Source organism: Triticum dicoccoides, chromosome 2B, assembly GCF_002162155.2.
Source record: "Triticum dicoccoides isolate Atlit2015 ecotype Zavitan chromosome 2B, WEW_v2.0, whole genome shotgun sequence".
Lineage (NCBI taxonomy): Eukaryota > Viridiplantae > Streptophyta > Magnoliopsida > Poales > Poaceae > Triticum > Triticum dicoccoides.
The window spans coordinates 559,636,418-559,659,164 of NC_041383.1; the positions used below are offsets into that span (position 1 = coordinate 559,636,418).

At 41.7% G+C, this 22,747-nt stretch overlaps 1 protein-coding gene, 1 long non-coding RNA gene and 1 other non-coding gene across 3 annotated transcripts; 1 reads left to right on the forward strand and 2 right to left on the reverse strand.

The window, feature by feature from the left end:
* Positions 1-3,864: 3,864 nt before the first annotated feature.
* LOC119368007 lies at positions 3,865-4,864 on the reverse strand. Its single transcript, XR_005176492.1, has 3 exons — positions 4,568-4,864; positions 4,217-4,299; positions 3,865-4,137 (listed from the first exon to the last, which is right to left on the reverse strand). It is a non-coding gene; the product is annotated as an uncharacterized LOC119368007 (long non-coding RNA).
* A 1,687-nt stretch (positions 4,865-6,551) lies between these two features.
* Positions 6,552-7,829, reverse strand: LOC119361005 (ATP-dependent DNA helicase PIF1-like). The gene has a single exon (XM_037626411.1). It carries the CDS (start codon positions 7,827-7,829, stop codon positions 6,552-6,554), a length of 1,278 nt encoding a protein of 425 aa, XP_037482308.1.
* An 11,455-nt stretch (positions 7,830-19,284) lies between these two features.
* TRNAL-CAA lies at positions 19,285-19,365 on the forward strand. The gene has a single exon. It is a non-coding gene; the product is annotated as a tRNA-Leu (tRNA).
* The last annotated feature ends 3,382 nt before the right edge of the window (positions 19,366-22,747 follow it).

Genomic DNA, 22,747 nt, shown 5'->3' on the forward strand with positions numbered 1-22,747 from the left:
AGTTCTAACTCAGATCTTGGGGCATTTGAATGTGAACTTGATTTTGAGTAATTATTAGAGCATACATCTCATCGATCAGGTATCCTATTTTTTAAGTAATGCTAAGAACATACATATCACACATCAGGAATTAATCCATCTCTTCTCTCTGTATTTACCCAGTTCTATAAAAGGATAACTAGGTAATGATTATTGATAGCTGGTGACAGGAGGGAGATGGGATGAGGGGGACATGTCCCTTTAGCTACTGCAATAAGGTTGTGCATACAAATCAGTGCTACTCATATTCCACTGTTAGATGAGGTAGCCGCAAGAAGCATGTCCAGAATTTAGCTCCGTTTGATTTACATTTAGACCATCATTTTCAGTAATAATATATAGCTTTTCTTTGGTTTGTTTATTCTGTTATATCATAGACATAATGGGAAACTGTTAATGGCTTAATGAGAGTGTTTTGTTCACTAAAAATGAGTGCCTGTTATATGATTTGTTTATGTATGTGAAAATTTCTTTTGATAATTATAAGTCTTAATTCCCAGTCAAGGTGTTTGTTCTTTTATACTTTTATATAGTGGGTTTACAATAGGTTGAATAGATTCCATCTCAATTCTCTTTCCTCGTCATTGTCCGTTTAGGTGGTAAGGGGAGCTAGAGAGGTGAGGGAGGCGACCACAACGACATCGGCCTTGGGGGCACCGAGAAAGAGTACTCGTGAGGATGGTGTTGAAGTGTATATGTGGATAACTAGCCCTTTCCATTAATTCGGACTTGTGGTTGTGTTGGCTAGTGCATGGAGCTTAACATGGTATCAGAGTTTAAGGTCTTGAGTTCAAGTTCTGCCTTTAGCAATTTATCTAAAAATTGATCCTACCCCCTCTATGTCTAAGTATAGGCCTCTTGACCCATACATGAGTCTATTCACGTGTTGCTGTTTGCATCACATGTGAGAGGGGGCATTGAAGTGAATATCTGGATTATCTAGACATTTCCATTGATTTGGGCTGATGGGTGAACAGGTTAGTTGCATACACTTGCAACCAAAAGTCTGAGGTTCAAAACCCGGTAAAGGGGCACATATGCGGCTTCTGGAAGAGGTAACCACGACCGTTGTGGTGATCTACTCAATAGCTCATGTTCGAATTATTCTACTGTTGGGTTTGATTGATTGGGTGTGCATAGATAGATTATATGCCTACATGGTACTTTCTGGGGATGTGCATAAAGGAATCCCTCATGTATTTAGGTTGTTTGATTAACTATTACTCTTCTCTAATTTTTGACTTGGTGATAATTTAATATATATTACATTCTCTTTTGAAATAGAAAGATATTTCAAAAAATTATGATGCTAATTGTGTTGTGTTCTATCAACAGAACTATTCTCTCCTAAACCTGAATGAACCAAAAGTGGCAAGATAGAGTTGTCAGTCAATTATTCTTCAGTTTTGGTTGTGGTGTTTCAACATGAGTTCGGAGCGTTAATGCTTTGATGATGTGAGGAGGCGAAGTTGTATGCTAGCAGAGCATGGACATTTCTTGGTATATATGCATTTCAAGAAAAGATGGATATGTGTTGTGACTATGATAGATGGTTGTACTGGGTATCTTGTTGGGTATATTACAAGAAGCGTCGCTAAGGATATCAAAATGCAAGAGAATTTTATAACGGCCAAGGTGCCAAAGTATGAAGATGCTCGCGAAGTTCCTTGGGTTGGTTCTTACGTAAGCGCTTCTGGATGTCATCTCGGTTATTGTTGAGGAAATCGTTAACTGGTAGCTGCTCGGTTGGCTGGTGAGTAGGGGATTAATTGGCTAATCGGCAAGTTAATTGGCCATTTAATCAATTAATCGGACGATTTATCGGTTTATAGGCTACTCGGTGACCCTACGAGTAGGGATTAATCGGCAAGTTACCTGGTTAATCGGATGAATTCTTGAACATGGCGGTTACATGGTGTTGGTTAATGCCTTTTTTCTATGCATAAGTACAGAGGACATACAGCCTGTACCTCATAGTAACGAGTAATAGAAGCCGACAATGCAGTTATCCTGCATATGCCCGAGTCTGGAAGGTCAACAATTTTTTAAGTGGCATCACGGTCGGCCGAGAACTTGTTGATGAAGCCAATGATTGGGTTGATCGTAGTGATAGGGCATCAGCCGTAAAGCTAGGCGTAACCCTACACAAATGGGCAAACATGAAAAGAGGACAGATGGCAATGCATGAGCCAGAGGGTTCCAGTGGTGAATATTTTGGACCAGAAGTTAAGAATGGTTTGAAATTATCGAAGATATCCGTGTGTTTCACAGGACGAAGCCATGCTCTCCATGGTTTACATAGAAGACATGCCAGTACATCTCAATTGGCAAGGTCCCGTCACTGATAAGCTGGACATCCTTTTAACAACTGGCTTGGGAGAGAATAACGTATCAGATTTTGTTACAGTTTAACATGTCAAAGAATGGAGAGAAGGCACCAGAGGATGGTAAGATGGATGAGCAGTTGGACCACAGAGTTAGCCATAATAACGAAATTCCTAATGAAGTGGAAAACTTTATGACCATCATAGAAAATATGTAACACTTCTTTTAAGCATGAAGGGCAGAATGATGATTTCCAGGCATATATGATTTGAGCAAGACGATTAACACATTTGTAATTTAGATTTTACTACTCTTACTGTTGCATGGAAAGACATTGATGATGTCATATCAGATGACCAACAAAAGGTTTCGGAGGGCCAAACAGAAAGAAAGAAAGAAATGTTACTGTTTACCCGCAAAAAAAGGTTACTGTTAAGAATTATTGTACATGGCTTAGTCCATTTTTAGCTGTTATGTAGTTTCAAGTCTAGTTTTTTATGGTTTAATTTTGTTACTCTGTATAGTTCCAACTTATTACTATCATTCATTCATTTGCTATTTGAAGTTTAAACTGTAGTATTGAAGTATTTGAACCCGTTTCACCACCCCTAATTTGATCTATGCAGGTAGTTAAGCAGCCATGGCCAAATTATTACCATCTACATTAGTATTTTGGTCATCGGTCATGTTGACTCTGGCAAGTCAACCACGACTGGCCACCTCATCTACAAGCTTGGAGGCATTGACAAGTGTGTGATCAAGAGGTTCGAGAAGGAAGCCACTGAGATGAACAAGAGGTCATTCGAGTACGCCTGGGTGCTCGACAAGCTCAAGGCTGAGCGTGAGAGGTGTATCACCATTGATATCGCTCTGTGGAAGTTCGAGGCCACCAAATACAATACTTGCTGGAATTCTGAATCTGGCAACACCTGCTATGCAAACACAGTTCTGCAGTATTTTCTTTGTGTATCGGAGCTCAGAGCAATCTTAATAATTTGTGAATAGTCCTGATGGATGAAGTCCTATATGATACTCTCCTGATTTGGGATGAGCTTCGGTTTTGAAGAAAAATGAGAGAAGAATAATTGTGATTCTGCTGCTATTATATTATGCTCCTCTGCTATTATTTCCCCTATTTGTTTTAAACAACAATTTTCTCTATTATTATAGATTGCCTAACTCGAGACGTGAACAGTTGCATCATGAGAAAAGAACAATACATTATTAATTACAAATCATGTTTGATCAGGGGAATGGAACTAGAAGACCAGAATGGGGTTTACGTCCCAGCGAGGGAACAGGGGCGAGGGACAATTGCCACACCCTCGACGGCCATTCTTATCCCACGCGAGGACTATCTCAGATCCGACGAGCAACCAGACTGTTTTGGGGTGTCATATTTTGATATTTTGCATCATCTGTTGGGATGCTCTGAGACGGCGACATACATAAGAAAAAAGAAAGGCAGAAGAAGCTCGAGTACTACTAAATCATCATTATAACCATTGTTCAACAGTCAGAGAAATAAAAAAAAGCAGACGATGAAGCTAAGTACTACTAAACCATATACATCCACAAGTCCAATCATTCTGCTTTCTCCGAAGCATCGAAAAGGTTGATAAATCTGATCGTTAATCACTCTGCTTCTTCCTGGGTTCGAAAAAAGGGCCCCGCTCTTCATGGGAACGCCAGTAAAGTATTCCAGAGATTCCTGCAAATAAGGCCGTTACGTACCCAGCAGCAAGGGGTAAGAACATTTTGTTCCTAGGCGACCTACAAATAATAAACGAGTTAAGACAAATTTATAAGTTTGACAGGAAAACATCTACACAATTAAGTAGTGCATAATTACCATATTGGTGGAGGAGATGTGGCTTGTGCATTATTGATTGGTGGAGAAGCCGCCGCAGGATTTGCCCCGGACATGGCTCCAGGCTGCAAAGAAATATACTATTAGATGATTCTTGTCTATTAGTGACAACACATAATAGAACGTAAGAAATATACTGTGCTTGAGCAATAACAAGGTATGCTGTCTTATGATTTCTGGCACATTTGCCGCCTAATATAACAGGAATTCTACCCTAACTAGCAAATCCGGCCTTCTCTAACATGGTGTGCTGTTAAAATCAGCGCGTATATATGTGAAAAGAAAAGCAGATCTGGTTTTGCAAATTCCACAAGGCCAGGAACGAGTGCATACCTTGTTATTCTTCACAAGATTTTGAGATTCGGTGGAGAACCCGCGAAGAGTGCTCAGGGCCGGCCCTGACTTTTGAGAGGCCCCGGGCGAACTGAAAAAGCGGGCCCCCAAAACTACCGTAGAGTAAAAGAAAAACCCTGTATATATACATATGACAAAATTTCACCACGGTTCTCTAAAGAAATCACCATGGAAATGCATGAACAAAATTTCCAACGGTGATATTTAGGCAAATGCCATTTAGGAAATATTTTTGTGAGAAAGGATTGGGAGCACCTGAAGTGGCATAAATTCAACTATCCGATCATCTACGATCTGGCTATGGTTCTCACTCAGTCACTCGGTCCTCGGTTCCTCATCTACTTCAAAACAGCAATCTGTACAGAAGAGAGATGATAAATCCACAAACGGACAAAACGTAGAAACTAGAAAGATTAACATCAAAGCCTCAAAGGTAAATGATTCAAGAAATTGCGTGAATTTGATCCCTTAACTAGCAGCCTGTAGCTGTGTTTTGATTGTTGCAAACTGAGTCACTGCCGCTTCACGCCGGGAGATGGAGAAATCGAGAGAAAATGTAAGAAATCATCCTCTCGCAAAGATCCATTGGTTTTTGGGTGATGTAATCGCTGAAGAGGAATCGGCAGCCGCCGCCGTGTGCGCTGTTACCAAGGTAAAAGAGGGAAGCAGTGCGAGGGATGGCTGGCTGGTCGGTCCTTTAATTGCTTCTTAGACTGGCTAGTTGGGCCTTAGGACTCGTAGATTTTTTTTTTTGAGAAGAAGACTCGTAGATTATTTGCCGGTGGAACGTTTTACCTAAAAGCCATACCTGGGTATGGGCCCCTTATCAGTCTGGGCCCTAGGCCGTCGCACTTCCTGCCCTGGCCCAGGGCCGGCCCTGAGAGTGCTCCCCCCATGGCGCACGCTGTTCCTCCTTGATCGCAGCTTCGGCGACCGCCGTAAGATACGGCTGCGGTGGCCGCTGAAGGGCACGGTCGCATATCTTTCTCGCAGCAAATCGAAGGGCCGCCGCCATCGATAATTCAATTCGCAGATCTCTCTAGTCCTATTCTGGCCGCCGGGTCTGTTGGAGTCGATCAAATTCGAACTTAAAAAACGTTTTATATTACGGCAAACAGGTAGAACTACCGAAGTGCTAGGGTTTTTCGTGTCCGGCTACAGCACTGTCCGCTAGTACCAAACCGTGTCGCTCTGGGTTTTTTCCGAGGAAACCGTGTCGCTCTGGGGTTTTTTTTAGTCTTTTTTTAGTGGTACTGTGTCGCTTTGTTTTTTCTTTTTCTTTTTTCGACTATAAACACACTTGACTTTTTTTATTATAAAAGTTCATAGGAATACAATAAAGATCTGGCGGATTAAGGAATACAATGTTTAGTAAGGCTATGTACCTCAAGATTAGTTTCTTTTCCTTTTAAGATGAAAGAACAGCGAAAGAATTGCTTAAGATTGATCTCCTTAATAACTAGTAGAATGCCCGTGCGTTGCCACGGATGTCTAAAATCGTCACAGATAGAGACACTATAACACGGTTCCAGTTACATAATAATTTAAGTCCACTTAACTTTGTAATGTAAAGTGATAACAAAACAACACATTAACAATGTATACATATAAGGGATGATCCAACTAAAAATCTACTAAAAATTATTGAGATATACTTGATGCACTTAACAAATTTTGATGCTTCTATGTCTCTTTCTCCATCTTCTTACATCTGGCAGAAACAAACGTGCTAATAATATGTACATTTTCACCCGTCCTATCTCGTAGATGATCATGGGCCAACCCAGAGGCAAATTGATCATGGGCCCTATCTCGTAAAATTATTAATATTTGACTTGTTGTATAAACATAATAAGGTTCGATTGCTAACATCGAAAGATAAGATATCTGTACAAGAACACCGAAGAGCACCAACTTATTTGTAGCATAAGAGTAAATCCTCTGTCATATTTAAGAGCGGACTTCAGCCTGTAAGGACTTCCTTATAGATGATGTTCTTCATCGAGGTTTGTAAGGACAAGGTAGGTCTTTTTCGCTTCTTTGATTTACTGCTTTGCTTCTTGCCATTCTCCTTGTCCTTCTCCTTCTCAATGAGGATCTTTATATTTCTCTTCGCGGTGGCTCGAGACAATGCGACATAGAGTTGACCATGAGAAAACACCGGATTAGGTAGGTACACGCCAACAATCGGAATCGTCTGTCCTTGTGCCTTGTTAATCGTCATAGCAAAGCTAAGCCTTACAGGAAATTGCTTCCTCTTAAACTTGAATGGAAACATGTCGTTGTCAGACGGGCATAGTGGTATTCGAGGAAGGAATACCCTCCTACCTGCGTGTTGTCCGATCACGATTTCTGCGTCGATGGCGTTCCTCTCGAAACCTCGCACCACAAGCCTCGTCCCGTTACACAGACCATTAGCCGGATCAATGTTCCTTAAAAGTATGACAGGGCAGTTGAGCTTCAGTTTGAGTGCATGCGGAGGCAGACCGTTGGGAGTCAATCCATTTAGGAACTCGGGAGCGTAGTAACCATATGGGTCGTCTTCTGCACTGTCAAAGCTATGGTAGATTACTTCTTCTCCCCGAAAACGCTCTACCATGCGTATGTTTATCTTGTCGACGTTGTCGTTCGTGCTGGAGAGGATTGCGCGTGAAGTCATGTAATTCGGATCAGACATGTTGTCATCTAGTCTCGGAAACACATGGTCAATCAGCTTCTCCAGGTCGTCACCCTCGCCTGTAGACGGCACACAAAAATCTTCAGGGAGTCGTATGTTTCCTTGATCGTCAACTTCCTCGGTACCATTGCCTACCCTTAGCAAGTAATCCGCAAACCAGGTGTCATTATGAGCCCTCATGTTGGTGACGAGCCTTAGCTGGCGCATACCTTTCCAGAGATGTGAACTTCGGAGGGTTGCATCGATTATCTGACCCCGGGACCCCCTCCTGACGACTAGAAGCACCTGCCTGAAGTCCCCGCCAAACACAACAGTTTTTCCTCCAAAGGGTCGGTCCCGTCTTCCCATGATGTCGCGCATGCTGTTGTTGAGTGCCTCGACCGCCTGTCGCTTAGTCATGGTGGCCTCGTCCCATAGTATCAATGAGGCCATCCTTAGTAGCTTGGCAGTACCACTCTGCTTCGTGAAGGTGCATGAGGCGCCATCGTCGCAGCTCAATGGGATCTTAAACCTCGAGTGGGCAGTCCTGCCTCTAGGCATGATAGAAGCGGCGACGCCTGACATCGCGGTAGCGATAGCGATGTTTCCCTCGCTTCAAACCTTGGCGAGCAGCGCCCTGTACAGGAAGGTCTTCCCTGTACCTCCCGGGCCATCAACAAAGAACACACCCCCATCACTGCGTTCAACAGCAGCTAGTATCTTGTCATATGCAACCCTCCGCTCCAAGTTTAGCGACAATGCCAATTTAGTGTCGTTGATGTCAAAATCGATGTTGGATTCCTCGATCACTTCTCTGGCCTCACCCTCATTTGGGTCGAACGCATCATCAATGCATGGAAGAGCGAAATCAGCTATGTCTTTGCCCATGGACTGCAACATACCCCTAATGTCAAGCAACACCATCTGTTCCACCTCAATCGGGCACGTGTGTGATCGTCGATAGTCATCAGACATAGGCTCGAAGTGCCTATCCCATAAACCACGCACGTCGTCTGGCTCACAGTGCACCAAAATTGTTGCGAAGAGCCTCCTGAGCGAACATGGCATCGCCCACTGCTCTGCCTTGGTAAGACAATCGTCAAGCGTGTTATCTGCCTCAATGAGTCCCAACCTTTCGGCAGCCTCTCTAAAGCTCCCGCATAGCCTACCGTCCACAGTGAGTAGGTCATCATAGGATGTCTTACCAGCAACATGGTTTAGCAGCACACGTAGATAGTATCGCTCCCCCTCGGCAGGATTGGCAGACACAATTCGACCTATCTAATAACGCTCCACCCGCTCTTTCCAATACTTCTTACCCTTCTGCCATGGAAACCTTCCAGGAAAATCCTTGTACAATATATTCCTAGCCCGCGGATGGTTTTGGTTAGCTTTGAAATACTCCGTCAACATGGATTTGGAAGCTTTATCATAGGCGACTACATCGGTTAAGTGAGCTTGCTCATTGAATGCCACCCTGTGCATATTCGCGAGATGAAGAGGCAACTATAGGACAGGCGGGTCATTGGCACACAAGGGAAAGCCAAATATCCTCCACATCGCCTCCGGAGGAGTAACCCACCTCGCGTCTACGTATCCTTTGATCTCATCAATGTTACCATCGGCGTCTGGCTGGTCGATGCTGAAAGAAGCCCTATCATGGCCCTTGTATATGTACTTGTAAAGGTATTTGACGGACTTTATGTTGGAGCAAACCTCAACGTTGATGTGGCAATTGAACATACGCAGAAGGTAGGGGTTATACGGCACAACCCATCTGTTGTCCAACATTTTACCCTGGACCTTAGCCTGCCGACCATTATCTCGATGACGATAAACAGGGTATGAGTCCTTGCCCCGTGCCGTGTTTTCATTGAACGGCCGCGGGTATCTGCACTTGCACTCGTTTTGTTGCATGCAACCATTTTTGGGGTTGAGAGCACCGCATGGTCCGTGCATCATATGTTTCACCACCAAGGCGTGGAGTTCAGGATACTTTTGCTTGTCTGGGAGCTCGGCAGAAATGGGTCGGTCGTACTACTCCGGAACGACAAGCTTATAGGCAGAATCCATGATCAACAAAAAGTGTGTGTGGGGGAGGCCCCTCTTTTGGAACTCGACTACATATACATGTGCGACAACAACACCGAGGATATTCTTCTTGAACAACATGTGTTTCATAGCTTCTAGCTTTCCATGGAACACACGAGCCACAAGATCAGGCCGGTCTTGCGCTGTCTGACCAGGAAACAACTCATTTGTTATCTCTTCCCAGTTAGGGTTGCAGGTCATGGTCAAGAAGATGTCAGGCTTCCCATAGGTATGGACAATTGCCATGGCATCCATATGCCTCCGCTTCATGTCGCGGTCGCCACCTGGTAAATTCCAGGGAGCACTATCCTTACTCCAACAGCGCTTGCCCGGGTCTCCCCGAATGTAATTGCATCAACAACTCCTTTATACATGTCGGCACGGATCTTTGTCTGGTTCTTCCTGTACCATTTCAACCTACAACTCTCAATCTTCATGTACATGTCCACCCCCCATTGCTGGAGCAATCGTGCTCCACAGAGTATGGGATTGAATATCCCAGGTCGTGTCTGGAGCATGTAACAGTAGTAGTCTCTCACCGAGACGCATAACCTGCTATTCCCCTCTACACATGGATGAGTATCGAGGACATTAGGATTCATATGAGTATACAATCCATCTCAACGACAAAATACGCATAAGGCTTACCTGCATCCTCATCATCATTATCACCTATACCTCTTGGTTGTTGCACAACCGGCCAAGGGACATCACGTTTAGGAAGTTTCGGGTGCCAACCGAGCTCCCCCTTGGGTAGAAGAGTGGGTAAGAGAGAGGGTCATACGAGCCAGTCGTCACATGTATATTGTGCCTCTGGTTGTCATTCCCGCAAAGTGTAGTCCTACGATCGAACCTCTTCGCTAGGTCAGTGCCATCCACCCAAATTGCAGTGACCTCCGATGATAGAGGTCTATTATACTTCTGTTGATCTAGTCTTTGGTCCGTGTTGAGGTCTATCCTGTAATCATCGAGGTTGTCCCTGTGGGCACCCAAACTCCTAAATTGCTGGGAGTACGGGTTTTCCTTGATTATGTCCACGAACTTTCTGACGACATTCTGATCTAATTGCTTGGTGGCAGGTTGGCGATGGGTTAGGCCTGGGTCGTCATCGTAGAAGTACAACTGTAGATGCTCTGGACGGGATGTTGTCCCGAAGGAATGAACGTTGTGGTAGATGGTGTCGTGCGCCCGGAAGGTGTACACCCCAGACTTCATGTTTGTGTAGCTTTCATCCAGGCTGACGCCGAGTGTTGTGAAGGAGAAGTGGCCGTTGAAGAACCATATGTTCTCCCGAAAATGCCTAGAGTCTGCATCCTGGCTAGACCAGAGCCTCATTAGCTCCGGGATGGGCTCCGGTTGCTTCAGCTCGATCTGCCCATTGTGACAGCAAAATCCCGGGGCCTCGGACACAAACTTCTTGGCCTTGCAGTGGTCGCAGTTCGCGGCGTGCTTGAGGATGTGTGTACTGTCGGGGAGGTTTGAGTGCACATAGTCCAAGGGATCATGGTCGACATAGGTATTGTGACTTGAGTCTTCCAATTCGTCGTGCTCCATGTCATCAGCAACCGAGCCTGCAAACAATGTTTCTAATTAATGCGATACTCCCAACATGTGGATCTTGCTCAAGCTGGTGTACATACCTTCACCAGCAAACAGGTAATACTCATCGTCGAAGAGGTTGTCAGGGTTGGCATTATCATTCATGAGACCACTAAGGTAAGCGTCCATGCCGTCTGCGCGGGTGCCGATTCAATAAATGAGTGTTCAGTGTCAAGGGACACAAGGAGAGTAAGGATGGGAGTGTTACCTTCACTCCTGGTCGTGTACTCCGGCGTGCTAGATGAGGTTGAGGCACCATGTGATTCAAGTATGGTTGGTTGTCCCGTTGAGCTCAATTTCGGTATGAAGATGGTCCTGGCAGTTGGGGTCTTCACCCTACTTGCAAAGCTTGCATTACGACGATTTAGCAGAGCCTTCCTCTCACCACGTGGCACCTGCGTACATGATTTTTGCTTGCCAATTTTCTCCCGACACTTCTTCGCCACCATACCTCCCTTGCAAGCTCGCTCTCTCGTCCTAAGCTGAGCTCTTGACTCATGCATCTGCTCGTCAGCTTCACTATCCGCTATTGTTAGCGGATCACTGGTTTGCTGGTCGACACTTTTTAGGTGATCATCGTTTTCGATGAGGTCGCGATCTACAGCACCATCACCAAAGGTTCTACTTATGTATGCACCTGTAACATTTTTGAATTATCATAAATAACTGTTGAATGATTAAAAAATGAAAGCTGATTGTTGATGGGATAACTACCATCGGTTTCGGTGTTGCGAATGTATGTGGGGGATGACGTGACGGTAGGACAGTTCACCATGGGATTGTTGCGCAGGATCCAACATGACGATATTATCGTCCATCGTACTGCAAGTGTAGATGGCTGCACCGATACGGAGCAAGTAAATATTTGTTTAATGCATACGAACAAAAGATGTGGAGTACACATGCAAGAAATACCGTAAGTTTTGAAGGGGTGACCGCATGTGCTTGCCGCAGCTGAGGTTGCTAAATCAGGACGAGGCATCGCAACGGATTCAGCACACGGGGTGTTCCGCATAGCTTTCTCCCGTTGTCGGTGCTGAGCACTCATCTCCCCTTTCTGCTCTGGTGTCAAGCTATCTCGATGTTTCTGATCTGTCTCACGTCTTTGCATGTTTATTTGTTCCTTCTTCTCCTTGTAAGTGGCTCGCCTCTTTGCATTTACAATATCCCTTTGATGTTGTGGTAAGACATGACCAGTGCTTGTGTCGTCTTGTGTCTTCTTCTGATAAGCTGCTCGCCTCTGTGCATTTATATTTTCTCTTTGTTCTCTTGTGTCCTATTGTTTCTTCTTCTGGTAAGATTCCCGCCTGCGTGTGTTCAACTTATCGATCTATTCTTGATACCCTTCCTCTTATTTTTTCTTTTTATAAGCTGCTCTTCTCCGTGCGTTCTTGGCATCCCGGGCCCTTGTAGCTGGATCCGTTATTGTACACATATATATACACATTAGCATCTGAACCAGAACATTCAAGATAAATGATCTCACTACAGGTTAATCGTATTTACCGCTACAATCATGCACCATGAGGTCTACAATATATCAATGATAAAACAAACCAGATTACGAGCAAGTGGACCGTGAGATATACCTGGACTCCCTTTGGGGAGTTCTATGGTTTCAGCAAAGGGGGTTGTAGCTTCATGTATAACCAGGTCGCTCGACGGATGTGGGTCAGATGCAATGGCATCTGAAATATTATTCAAATTAGTAAAAACCAATATCAAAGGCATTTAAACCTTGCTGATGAGTTATACCTGGACTCCCTTTGGGGAGTTCAATGGTTGAGGGTGATGGTATTGTTGCTTCACGAATAAACAGGATGCTTGATGGTTGTGGGGCACATCCCATGGCTTGCGAAATGGATTTTTCAAATTAGTAGAAACCAATCTTGAAATCAATTTACTAAAAACCAATATTGTTCAAATTCCATATACCTGGACCCTCGCTCGGGAGTATATCAACATTGGTGATATCACCAAGAGGGCTTCGGAGGTTATTTGTTGCCTCCATTTGTCGCTGTCGGTGTTGCTTATAAAGATTCACCCTTTCCCACCGAGAACCAAACGGGGTCAAGTCATTCGAGGACATCACTGTCACAGACAACTGTCGTTGGAAAAACAGATCAACAAGTATCGTCTACTATATTTAACATACAATATCAACTATTTGGAAAGCCCATGACTCAGCACTAAGGAAGCGGCAGAGATTAAACCCTTAATATTTGTGATAACTAAACATATATATGCAACAAATGTTGGATTTATTCTTTCCTTCTTTTAAATAGTTTTTAGTTTTGTTGATTTTCCTGTGGTACTGAAGTGATATATGTTGTTGAATGCACTCATCAGGTTATAAAACATGCAGAAAACCGATCGCATGCTCACCAATACTCCAGCGAGGCATCACTACCTGGGTTCCTAGTTCATTGAAGAGACAAACATCAAAGTCTGGAAGATATTTTTGAAATGATGAAGTCGACAGCAAGAAGCTCAAGGAGTTTTAATGGGCCACATTAAAATCTGTGGGCTCATCGAAACAGGGCAGTAATCTTTTCATCCTCTTGCATACTATTTGAGGAAAGAGTTTTCAGAAAACAGTTGAAAACTACTGTATATCTCCATATGGCATTGTAGAACTAAAAAGGTTATTTATTAAAAAGTGATTTACATAATTTGAGAACCACTGTAACTAAAAAGTGATTTAAGCCCTGTCTGCCATCTATAAAAATTGTGACAATGGAAGCTTGCATTTGATTTATTGCTTCCTGCTTTTAAATAGTACTCCCTCCATCCGGAAATACTTGTCATCAAAATGGATAAAAAAGAATGTATCTAGATGTATTTTAGTTCTAGATACATCTCTTTTTATCCATTTTGATGACAAGTATTTTTGGACGGAGGGAGTATGTAGTAACAGTTGAGAACATCCGTATAAAAATTATAGAACAAAACTGGTGATTTACTAAAAAGTGATTTACACCCTCTCTCTGCCACCTATAAAAATTGTGACAATAGAAGCGAGACCTGGAAGATTGGTTTGCCATCGGAGCAGGAGGTTATTTGTTGCCTCCATTTGCCTCTATAAAAATTGTGACAATGGAAGCTGGCATTTGATTTATTGCTTACTGCTTTCAAAGAGTTCTTAGTAACAATTGAGAACTTCCGTATATCTCCATATGGCATTGTAGAACAAAACCGGTGTTTTACTAAAAAGTGTTTTACACCCTCTCTCTGCCACCTATAAAAATTGTGACAATGGAAGCTTGCATTTCTCCATATCAAGAACGGGAGTATAGATTCTAATCGGAGAGATTTACCTCTTTTACAGTGATTCTAATACCATTTTATTCCTTAAATCTAACAGCTCGATGCCTCGCTCGTACTCCCTCCGTTCGAAATTACTTGTCGTAGAAATGAATGTATCTAGATGTATTTTAGTTCTAGATACATCCATTTCCGAGACAAGTAATTCCGAACGGAGGGAGTACATAAGAAGGCCATGTGCGCATTGCTGGAGCTATAATGAACAGTTGGGGCTACTACTCCCTCCGTTCCAAAATAGATGACCCAACTTTATACTAAAGTTAGTACAAAGTTGAGTCATCTATTTCGGAATGGAGGGAGTACATAAGAACAGTTGCGGCACTCACGAACAAAGGTAAAGTTGCAAATTGTGAAGCGTGCACAGCTTACTGCCCTGTGGTTTAAACTCGGTCGAACATCAGTAGGTGCTAACCTGTTGCTCGCAGCCGCGGCGGCACCGGTGCCTCCTGCTCCGATGGCAAACTTTGAAAGAAACAGGCCTCGCCCAGCCGCTCCAATGGCAAACTGGTAGGATCCCAAACCAAGACCTGGAAGCATGGAGAAACAGGCCTCGCCCGTCCCGCTCAGAAACGTTTTGAAAATTGGTTTGTTGTTGTATATGGAAGGCGTGAGATGGACAAACTATGATTGGTCGCTTTATTTTTGGGCAGTGGAGGTGTAAGATGGAAAGATCGAAAAGATTGATTGGCGTTGTATATCTGTTTTCGATTGCGATGCGATTTGATTCCTGTTGGGTATGGACAGTATTATTTGGAAAGGATAATATTGTTTGGAAAGGAAGCCATCGGGTAATATTTGATTCCTGATGTGTATGGAAAGTATTATTTGGAAAGGTTAATATTGTTTGGAAAGGATGCCATCGGGTAATATTTGATTCCTGATGTGTATGGAAAGTATTATTTGGAAAGATTAATATTGTTTGGAAAGGATGCCATCGGTTAATATTGTTTGGCCATTGTGGGGTTTATTTGGGGATTGTCTCGGTTAATAAAAAAAATCAAAAAATAGGGTGGAAGTGGGATGGGGTCGAGGGGTGGCCTCTCGTTCGATGGGAGGGGGAGGGTACGAGCGAACGAAACTACGTACGGACTGAGACATTAGGAGTAGAGATGCTAGAGTGTAGCCCACCCATATTTTCATGGATATCTTTGATCACACCTTGACAGTCTAAAGCTATCTATATGTCTTCAAGAGATAAGTCAAGAGCAAGTGAGAGCGCTTCTCGACAAGCCAAAGCCTCCAATGATGTTGGTCAGTCACACCTTGATATTTTATCACCGAAGAGCCTAGATATTTCCCAGTGGAATCCCTGTAAACTGCACTGTAAATCTCTTCCATTGCATCGCGTGACACGACACCATCAACACAAATTTCTACAGTTCCTGCAGGTGGCGGGATCCATCTGTGATGTTGTCTCGAGGTGTTTGAACATCTGCATGTTGCTTCTAGGGTTTGCAAATCTGAAGCTCCCTTAGAATAATTCTTGACAAAATGATTAGTAGCAAACGGCCCCTGATATACATGCTCATTGATAGCCTTTCTCCGAGCATGCCAAATCGCCCATTGTGTTACAAGTTTCTTGATGAAATCCTCATGCGGTATAGATTCCATCAGTGAGAAAATGAAGCGTTTTCCATCGAGTTCTTTACACTACATCATAACTTCCATCAGATCATCATCCTCTAATGCCCGAACATAGCGTGTCATGTTACACTCCATCAAAGAATGCCGCCAGAAATCTTCAGAACCACAAAGTCCACACTCTGATTGTATTGTCGTCTTGCGGTGTTTGAGCAAGTCCGAAGTTGGCAAGGACTGTTGTGCTAGCCTTCATAGAATTTTTTTGATTTTTGATGGAGAACATCAATCTTCCACATTTTCGTCCATGCTTTTATTTCTCCTTCAGAATTTGAGTTGTCACCACGACCTTCCAACCAGGCTTCCCAACGAAGTTTAGTTGATACCAGCATGCGGTATGCCGAGCGTACGAAAAAACACTATTTCTCTCATGTACCCATGACCAGAAATCATCGAGTTGTCTTGTGCAAAGCGGGATGGACAAAATTGCTTAAGCATATGTAGGCAGGAAAACTTGAGAGATCCTCGCCACATCCCACTCCACCAATGGCAAAATAAGCTCATTGACCAACTTAGGTGGATCAAGTACCAGCGATTTTATTGGCTGCATGTTATGCACCCTCGGTAGCCATTGGTCGCGCCAAATATTTGTGGTCATACCATTACCAACGCGGTGGATCAAACCCTGCACCGTTACATCCCGTCCTTCAAGGATAGACCTCCAAATCTGGGTTCTGTCAATATACGCCAAGCTTTCCTCGCCAAGAGGGCGAGGTTGAAGAGCTCAATATCGCGAAATCCGAGACCACCGGCAAACTTAGGTATCGTCATCACACTCCAGGACACCTAGCAAGCCTTTCTTTCAACTTCTTTGCTTCCCCACCAAAATTTCTGAATCAGAGAATTAATATGTTCACATAGGCCACATGGTACTATGTCACTTTGGTGTTCCTAGCGGGCAGCGCTCTCGCCCCTTCAGCGAATATGGCCCCCGACTCGCTGAAGGGGCGAGCGAGCTGGGCCGGCCCGCGAGTGCGGGAGGCCACAACCTCTTTTTCCTGTTATTCTTTTTTTTGCGAATTTTTTCCTGTCTGTCTTACGATTTTGGTTTTCATTTTTGTATTTTTTTTATCCTTTAAAATATTCTAAATATATATATTACAAAAAACACACTTCAAAAAACATTTCAAAAATGTTAAACAAGTATTTGAAAAATGTTCAATAAATATTAAAAAAATCTTGAACTAGTATTTGAGAAAATGGTGAACATGTATACAAAAACTGTTAATCAGGCATTTGAAAATGTGTTGTACAAGTATTTGAAAAATGTTAATGAAGCATTTGATAAATGTTAAATGTGTGTATAATTTTTTTTCATCATGTGTATAAAAATGTTAATAAAGCTTTTGAAAAAATGTTGAACAACTGTTTGAAAAATGTTAATCAAGCGTTTGGAAATGTTAAATGTGTATATAAAAGATGTTGACCATGTATATGAAAAAAGGATGATTTTTTATCATAACGATAAAAATATTAATCAAGCATTTGAAAAAATGTTGAATAAGTATTTTTAAAATAGCGATCAAACATTTGAAAAATGTTAAATATGTATAGAAAAAATGTTGACCCTGTTTTATGAAATGATGAAATATTTTGATCATGTATATAAAAATGGTAATAAAGCATTTGAAAAACAATTGAACAATTATTTGTAAAATATTGATCAAGCATTTGACAAATGTTAAAATGTTTATATAAAAAATATTGACACTAAAATATGTTTTAAATTATAATGTAAAAGTGTTAAATGTATATTATATAAATGTAGATGACATATAAAAAATGTAGAATGAAAACAAACAGAAAAAAAAAACCAAAAAATGAAAACTGAAAAATAAACAAAATAAACCAAAGAAAAAAGAAACAAATGCAAAAAGAGTGCAGAAAATGGAGAAGAAAAAGAAAACAAAGAAAACAAAGACGGAAAAAAGGAAAATAAACGGCTCGATTCACTTCAAGTAGGGCGCGCCCTTGTACTTAAAATGAACTTTAGGAGGGCAAGGTGGCTAATAGCACTGGCTGTCTTTGCAACGACCAGGGATCGATCCCTCATGCTCCCCTTTTCCTTCTATTTTTATTTAACAGTGAGAGAAAATGGGCCGGCCCAGTAACGACCAAGACCGCGAGCTATTTCCTGACTACTGAAAAATTCAAGTAGTTCTGAAATAAAAATAAAAAAGAAATTATCTTCCTTCCAATTTTGTTTGCCCAAACGACAATCTTTTTTTCTCTCGATTTTGCCGAGTCATTACACTGATTCAATAAATGATTATCAAGTGGTTCTTATTCGAAGAACCCTTGCCTTTTGTTTAGCTTAAGACTAAATCATCGTGGCTCTAGTATGAATCTAAGGTTTTAATTGAACTGATTCATAGGATCTCAACAAGATAATTTCTATATTACACATAAAAAAGAAATCCTTTATAGGGAAGAGAAAAGTCAAGAAGTCTCTAATGACCAACATAAGGGAAAGGAAGAAAGAAAGACGCTCCAATTTCTTGTATGGATTCTTCAATACCTACTATTGTAGAATATTTGTGAGGCATGCTCTACATATTAACAGAATCTATAGTATTCATATAGAATAAGAATAAAAATCAAGACAATAAACTGCAAATTCTTTCTTTCTGTTCCATTCTTACGTTTCCATATTAAAGTGTGGTTTTCTTACTTAAATTTAATAATATTAATCTAATATGCCCGTTGGTGTTTCAAAAGTATCTTACCGGATTTTTGGAGATGAAGAAGCGACTTGGGTTGAGATTTTTCCCTCTTCCTCTATCCCTATCCTCTAGGTACATCGTTTGCATCAATAGAGAATCGTTTCCTTTGTATGAATCTATATTATTCCATTCTAATTTCTTCCCGAAACTTCCCAAAAAAAATCCAAAATTGGATCCAAAATTGACGAGTTAATGTGAGCTTATCCATGCGGTTAGGCACTCTTCAAATAGGAATCCATTTTTTAACTGGCTTTCATGCTTTGGTGAGTCGTCCATTAAGTCAATCCAAAAGAAAAGGAGGTTCATGGCCAAAGGAAAATATGTTAGAATCATAGCTATTTTGGAATGCATCTGTTGTGTTTGAAAAGGTGCCAATGAGGAATCGACGGGGATTTCTAGACATAGTACTCAAAAGAATCGCCACCTCTTTGGGCTTCTATTGAATCGAAAAATTGGATTGTACATCTTTCATCTTTTTGATTTTGATATCGATTTTGATACATATAAGGTGTCCTACGGATAATGCAAATCGAAGCTATTTGATGTCTCACTCGGGCCTATATGACCAATCGATCAAAATACTCCAAGATTCCACCTTTGGCATATATTCCCTATATCACATTAGATAGATATCATATTCATGGAATATGATTCACTTTCAAGATGCCTTGATGGTGAAACGGTAGACACGCGAGACTCAAAATCTCGTGCTTAAGAGCGTGGAGGTTCGAGTCCTCTTCAAGGCATAATATGGAGAATGCTCATTCAATGAGCATTCCCCATAGAAGTATTCCGAAAATCTGGGCCTAGCACTCTCCTCTATCTTCTGAGGTCCTTAACCATCTCCCTGAGAAAAGTAGACAGTAAAAGTCAAAATAGACTAAATATATAGCCTGAACGATCCTAAAAATCCATTACCTTTGCGAGCAAGATCGTGCCCTTCGTTACGAGCTTGTACACAGGCTTGTAGAGCCATTCGATTAGCTGCTGCACCAGGTGCATTTACCCAAGGATGTCCTAAAATTCCTCTACCAAATTGTACCCCAAAGATTTTGGTCATAGCTGGCATATGCCAAACATGAATAAATATCCCATTTTAAAAATCAAAACAATCGGGACATTTCGGAGATTGGATGCAGTTACTAATTCCCGCGGGAGCTATTTCTCGCTTTATGCTATTGCGCTCGCCCAGGGAAAATGCGACGCGCCCGCAACTAGGCCAGCCCACTCGTGAATGCTAAAAAAATAATAAGTGAAGAAAACGGGGAGCTCACACGGGACCGGATCCCGGTCTCCCTGACAGTAAGCTGTTGTGCTGGCCAACGAACTAGCGTCCAAATTGTTACAAACTACTAGGGCACGAACTACTTGAGGTAAAATGAGCCGGATTTCCAATAGTTTTTCCGGCTTATCAGTTTTTTCTTTTTTTGCTTCATTTTTGTTCGGTTTTCTTTGTTTTTTTCACCATTTTTTGTTCGGTTTTATTTTTTCTTCTCACTTTTTTGTTTGGTTTTATTTTTTCTTTTTTTTTCTTATGTTTGTTTTCATTTTCACTCTATATTTTTGTATATGCCAAAAACATTTTTTAATAAATGATCAACATTTTTTGTGTACACAATCGACATTGTCTGAATGCTTATTCAATTTTTTTCAAATATTTGTTCGGCATTTTAATACTTATTCAGCATTTTCAAATACTTGTTAAACAATTTTCAAATACTCTTTCAACATTTTTCAATACTTAGACAACATTTTCTCAAATACTCGTTCAACATTTTTAAAACTTATTCAATATTTTGAAATATTTGTTCAATATTTTTCATATACTCGTTCCACATTTGTAATACTTATTCAATATTTTTCAAATACTTTTTCAACATTTTTAATACTTATTCAATATTTTTAAATACTTGTTCCACATTTTTGAAATTCTGGTTCAACATTTTTTAATACTTATTCAATGTTTTTCAAATACTTGCTCAACATCTTTCAAATGTGTTTTTGATAAGTACAAAAATAAATAAATAAACGACAACAGAATAAAACAGGCCGTGGCCTCCCGCGCGGCTGGGTCGGCCCAACTGGGGATCCCTCTGACACGAGAGCTCCCCCTCGTCTCGCTTAAGGCGAGAAATAGGGGTGCCCGACTTTTCCGACAGCCGCACCCAAGAGGCTCGATGACTAGTTTTCGGAAGCACCTAGTTGACGAGCGCTCCTTCGGGAGCATCGCAAAAATCACTTGCCGGTGGGTTGAGAGCGCACCACGCTCTCTGCCGCCGCTACTTGTCGCGCTCTTGGCGCTTCCTCCAATTTTTTTTATTTTTCACACACATTTTTTGCTTTTTAACTGGGTTTTTCGACTTTTTGGTTTTCCACTAGTCTCTCTTTAGCTTTTGGACCAAAAAAAAGATTTCGAAAAAAAAATTCACGCGAAAAAAGCGCGTTTTTTTCTTCCTCGAGAGGCACGGTTTTACTTTCGCCCGGGAACGAAAAAAACGTGTTTTCTATTTATTTTTTCCTTCAGCAAGAGGCACGGTGTGCTTTCGCGAGCCTCTCGAAAACATAAAAAAATTGTGTTTCTGTTTTTTCTTTTGCGAGAGACACGGTTTTGCTTTCACAAGAGGAACGGTTGTGCTTTCGCGAGAGGCACGACCGTATCTCTCGGAAATGAAAAAAATGTGTTCTGTTTTTTTACAAGAGGCATGGTTTTGCTTGTGCTAGAGGCACGGTTGTGCTTTCGCGAGAGGCACGGTGTGCCTCTCAGAAACAAAAAAAAATGCATTTTCTCTTCTTCTTTTCTCTTCCGCGAGAGGCACGGTTTTGCTCGTGCGAAAGGCACGGCCGTGCCTCTTTCGGAAAGGAAAAAACCATGCTCTTGGTTTGGTTTTATTTTCGTTTTTTGTGAAAAAAGAGTTCGTCAAACCTATCAACATGGGATCTAGTTTGAAGATCTTGACGCGAGGAATCCAATGATGAAAACGGTTTGAGATTTAGACACACAATTTAAAAGATAAAACATTTTGAATTAATGGATCTACAAAAAAAAGAAAAAACTTTCAGATTGCGACAAGTGACGCACATGCAGCGCGTCACTTGTCATAACCTGGGAAGGTGGGAGTAATCTTTACAGGGAGTACTTCTCAGTTAGTGATTTTGCTTGTTTTCTTAACAACGCAGCACCATCCACCTGAAGTTGCCCGATATAGGCCTTATTTAGAGCGGCCCAATGTCAGGTACGTTATTTCTTTCCTTTTTATCATTTATTTATTTACTCTTTACTAGTAAATGTGTCCGTGCAAGAACACTCAGATATGCATGAGTAATATAGTCAAGTGATGCTATGAAGATTCTTCTTTGCGGGTACTTTCTCATTACCCAATTAAACCTAGGCACATTGTCTGACTTTAACTCTCTTGCCACATAAGTACCAACTTAAACCTACTTTAATGCTACAATAACAAAATAGCGAACTATTCATAAAATATTCTTTCATTTCTACTTTCTTATGTAAACATCCTAATTACTTGCAAAAAAAATGATCAATCACTATATGTACCATAAAAGAATTACTGAACTCCTTACACTTGTATGTGAGTAAAAAATTGGAACCCCAATAATTATCCAATTCAATGGTCAAGGAGCATAATTTAGCTTAATGGTTTTAATACAGATCAAATATCAGTTGCTATTCAAACATCAAATTTTCCGAGGATTCATATAATAAACTTTGGGAATCAATTCATTACACCGAATATGCATTGCCTATGTACCATTTCAGATGTTAGACACGAACATTTGTATCACGCCAATACACACAAACTACATATACATTGCACTGTTCCTACTAATTAAACACTGATTCATTCAAACATCATAGAATATATGATGCTACAGTAACGTGCTGACGGTGTCTTGGACTAGGGGAGTAGGGGTACCAACCTAGGTGGCCCATAGTCCATGGTCCAAGCTTACATCAACCGATCTCATAGAGAAGGACCGGGGAAACCGGACCTGGTGGATGGGCACTCCCAGAGCCGTCATCGGGATGCCCGGGGCCGAGGTCGCCAGCTGCAGCTGTTGCTGCTTTGGCGCCATAGTTGGGGCGAAGGGAGTCAAGGAGGTCGCCGG